Source organism: Sapajus apella, unplaced genomic scaffold (genome assembly GCF_009761245.1).
Source record: "Sapajus apella isolate SASKATOON/1434 unplaced genomic scaffold, GSC_monkey_1.0 scaffold2492, whole genome shotgun sequence".
Taxonomy (NCBI): Eukaryota; Metazoa; Chordata; class Mammalia; order Primates; family Cebidae; genus Sapajus; species Sapajus apella.
Genome location: NW_022439418.1, coordinates 653 through 3,420, shown reverse-complemented (window position 1 = coordinate 3,420; position 2,768 = coordinate 653). Strand labels below are relative to the sequence as shown.

The 2,768-nt window shown below is 65.4% G+C and overlaps 1 protein-coding gene across 1 annotated transcript; it reads right to left on the bottom strand.

Annotated features, from left to right (window-relative positions):
• Positions 1 to 722: 722 nt before the first annotated feature.
• PPP1R27 (protein phosphatase 1 regulatory subunit 27) lies at positions 723 to 1,929 on the bottom strand. Its single transcript, XM_032273258.1, has 3 exons — positions 1,631 to 1,929; positions 1,370 to 1,520; positions 723 to 1,041 (listed from the first exon to the last, which is right to left on the bottom strand). The coding sequence occupies exons 1-3, from the start codon at positions 1,818 to 1,820 to the stop codon at positions 918 to 920; spliced, it is 465 nt and encodes a 154-aa protein (XP_032129149.1). The 5' UTR covers positions 1,821 to 1,929; the 3' UTR covers positions 723 to 917.
• Between the last annotated feature and the right edge of the window lie 839 nt (positions 1,930 to 2,768).

Below are 2,768 nucleotides of genomic sequence, written 5' to 3'. Positions count from 1 at the left end.
CCGTCCGGGGAGACGGGAACCAGGGCAAGGCCGGAAGATGGACAGAAGAAAGCGGACGGCCGGGCCCGCGGCGCTCCGAGTCGGAGGCATCCTCAGGCACGTGCCCTCCGGAGACCGGGAAAGCGGAACTGTCAGCAGAAGGCGGGCAGAAGGCGGGCCCATCACGAGCGTCCGGCCGCGTTGGGTCCGCGGCCCCTGCCCTGCCCGGGTGGGAAAGGAGCTCCGCCTGAGCCGCGCCCTCCCCACGCGCGCTCCCGGGCGCCCCGCGGGCCGCGCCCTCCTGCAGGTGCCGGGAGGGGAACGCAGGCCCCTCCCTCGGACCCCGGCCGCCCGGCCACACCCCCGCGCCGCGGCCCCGCCCGGCCCGGCTGAGCACCTACGACCGCGCGGCGACACCAGGGCGGGGCCCAGCCGCGCCCGCCCCGCCCCGTCCCGTCCCGCCGCCCGGCGCCGCGCCCGCCTCACCTCACCCCGACCCGCCGCCGCCGCCGCCGCCGCCACCGCCTATTCCAGCTGGGAGGCCCCGCCGGAAGTGACGCCACCGTCGGCTGCGCAGGCGCAGACGCAGCGCGCTACCACGTGACGGCCCGGCGGGCGGGGGCGGCTGGGGTTCTCGTGCGGGGTCGCGGCGCGTGGCGGAGGCTCTGGGTCCGCCCGGCTTGGACGGTGAGTGCCGCCGGCCACAGGCAGCGGCCGGAGCCCAGTAATCAGGCCACCACCACTGGCTCGTGAGTCACGTTTATTGAAAAAGTAAAAAGTGTCACAGTAAAAAATTCACCTGGAGACAAAGCCAGGCCTGGGAGTGGTGGCGGGGTCGTGGAGGGACGGGTCCGGCCGCCCCTGGCCCATGGTTGGGACACTTGCTGGCCCCTGGGCGACACGCAGCTTCTCCAGGGCCCCGGGCGGGCAGGGCTGGCTCAGTCCATGGTGGTCCCTTTGAAGAGCTCCACTAGCTCCTTGAAGTCCGGGTCGATGAGGTCGGAGGGCAGGTCGCCATCGTCGTTGGCTGCGTCCCTGTCGGCTCCCAGGGAGATGAGGTACCTGGGGTGCAAAGGTCGCCCTGGCTGAAGCGGGGAGGAGCCTGTGGAGTGCTCACCCCCACCCGACACAAAGGGGCAGACTCCTGGGGTCACGTGTGTCCCCCACCTTGGGGTTCCCAGGCCCAGGTAGGGTAAGGAGGAAGAAACCTGGCCAGCTTTTCCAGTTGTCTCTATTGAGGACAAGGGCAGAAACAGAATTCCAGAAGCCTTTAGGTTTTTCGGGATACTTGCCTACACCACCAGGGCCGCCTTCTGGGGCCCACATCCTGGGGGCCCACTGAGGCCTGCAGAGGTCAGGTTCAAGCCTGAGTAGACCCAGGCTCCCTCACCTGGCTATGTCGGGGTATCCATCGCTGCAGGCAATGTGCAGGGGTGTCCAGCCTGCCTCATCTCGCTGGTGAATGTCAGCCCCGTATTTGACCAGCAGCTTCACACATTCTAGATTTCCAGAGAGCACGGCTTCATGCAAGGCGGCCAGGCCTGGACAGAGAGGACCGGAGGGGTCAAGACTGAACTCCAGGTCGGATCCTCCTTGCTGGCTACCCCCACCACCCCACAGCCCCTGGCCAGCTCCTCTAAGGCTTGCTCACCTGAGGGGTGGATGGTGGCCAGGGAGACTTTCCGAGCCCGGATGAAGCGCCCCACCTGCTCCAGGTCACCCTGACGGATGTGGTCCAAGAACAGGACATCATTAGGGAAACGCACGCTGCGATCAGGCAACATCCGCCGCCGCCGCTGCCGTGGGCTGTAGCGGGCATAGCGGGCAGCTCTGCTAGGCATCTTGGGTGCTGTGGGGCAGGCTGCCCCCGGGGACCCTGCTGCTCTGGGGTGAATAATGTTTCCGGTCCCAACCAGATCTGCTCGAGGTCTCCTGTTGCCTCTGACTTGCTTATATAGGGCTCAGGGGGCTATATAAAGCTGCACGGTCATCCTCCCCAGTGCAAGGGGCTGAAACTGAGCTGCACCCCCCCCCCGCGCCCCAGATCATGTTTAGTGACTCATCTTTCAGCCCACCTGTCACCGTGCCCGGCCAAAGGGTCAGACCATTCCTGCCTGTCGCTCCGTACCCCACAGCTGGACCAAGAAGGTGCCTTACCAAGGGCGGGAGGAGGCATCAGTCCAGAGCCCATGAGATGGCCAGGAACATGAGATCAAGGGCATAGCAGGTGCCAAGGTCAATGGAAGGGCCTGCTGTCTACGTCCTGGAAAGTGAGGGTGGCCACCCCTTCCACATCTGCAGAAGCACAGGTCCACTATGCCGTGGGGAAGCAGGCCTGTGCCCTGTCCATCTCCCTGTCTGTCGGTTTTCACCTTCCAGCCTGGCTTGCCTCACTCTCCATAGTTTTCCCAAAACTGCTCTGATGGCCCTGCCTCCCACTTAGAAACCGCCCCCAGGCTTCCTTGGCTGAGATCTCAATGCCTCAGGCTCCTGCTCAGTCAGTCCTGCAACCCTTCTGAGTGCCTGGCTCCCCTGCCCTGAAAGCCTGCAGGGGACACGGTGTCCCCCACACTCATGGGCTGGCCCTGCACAGTGTCTCTGGGTTCCAGGTTTGACGCATGTGCTCACACTTAAGATGGTGTCCAGTTTGCTCCCCACGTTCAGGGACCCTCACACCCCAGGTGATGTGCCATCTCTGCCCTGGCCCCTGTGAGCTTGCCCCAAGTCTTGCTCTGTCACCCAGGCTCAAGTGCAGTGGCACGATCTCGGCTCACTGAAACCTCCGCTTC

What these genes read in the sequence shown, in the direction of transcription:
- PPP1R27 (XM_032273258.1), bottom strand. Translation starts at nt 1,820, where the DNA reads ATGCCTAGCAGAGCTGCCCGCTATGCCCGCTACAGCCCACGGCAGCGG. An exon ending in GGCCACCATCCACCCCTCAG is followed by an intron (nt 1,521 to 1,630) that starts GTGAGCAAGCCT and finishes CTCTCTGTCCAG; the next exon opens with GCCTGGCCGCCTTGCATGAA. An exon ending in GGATACCCCGACATAGCCAG is followed by an intron (nt 1,042 to 1,369) that starts GTGAGGGAGCCT and finishes TTTGCACCCCAG; the next exon opens with GTACCTCATCTCCCTGGGAG.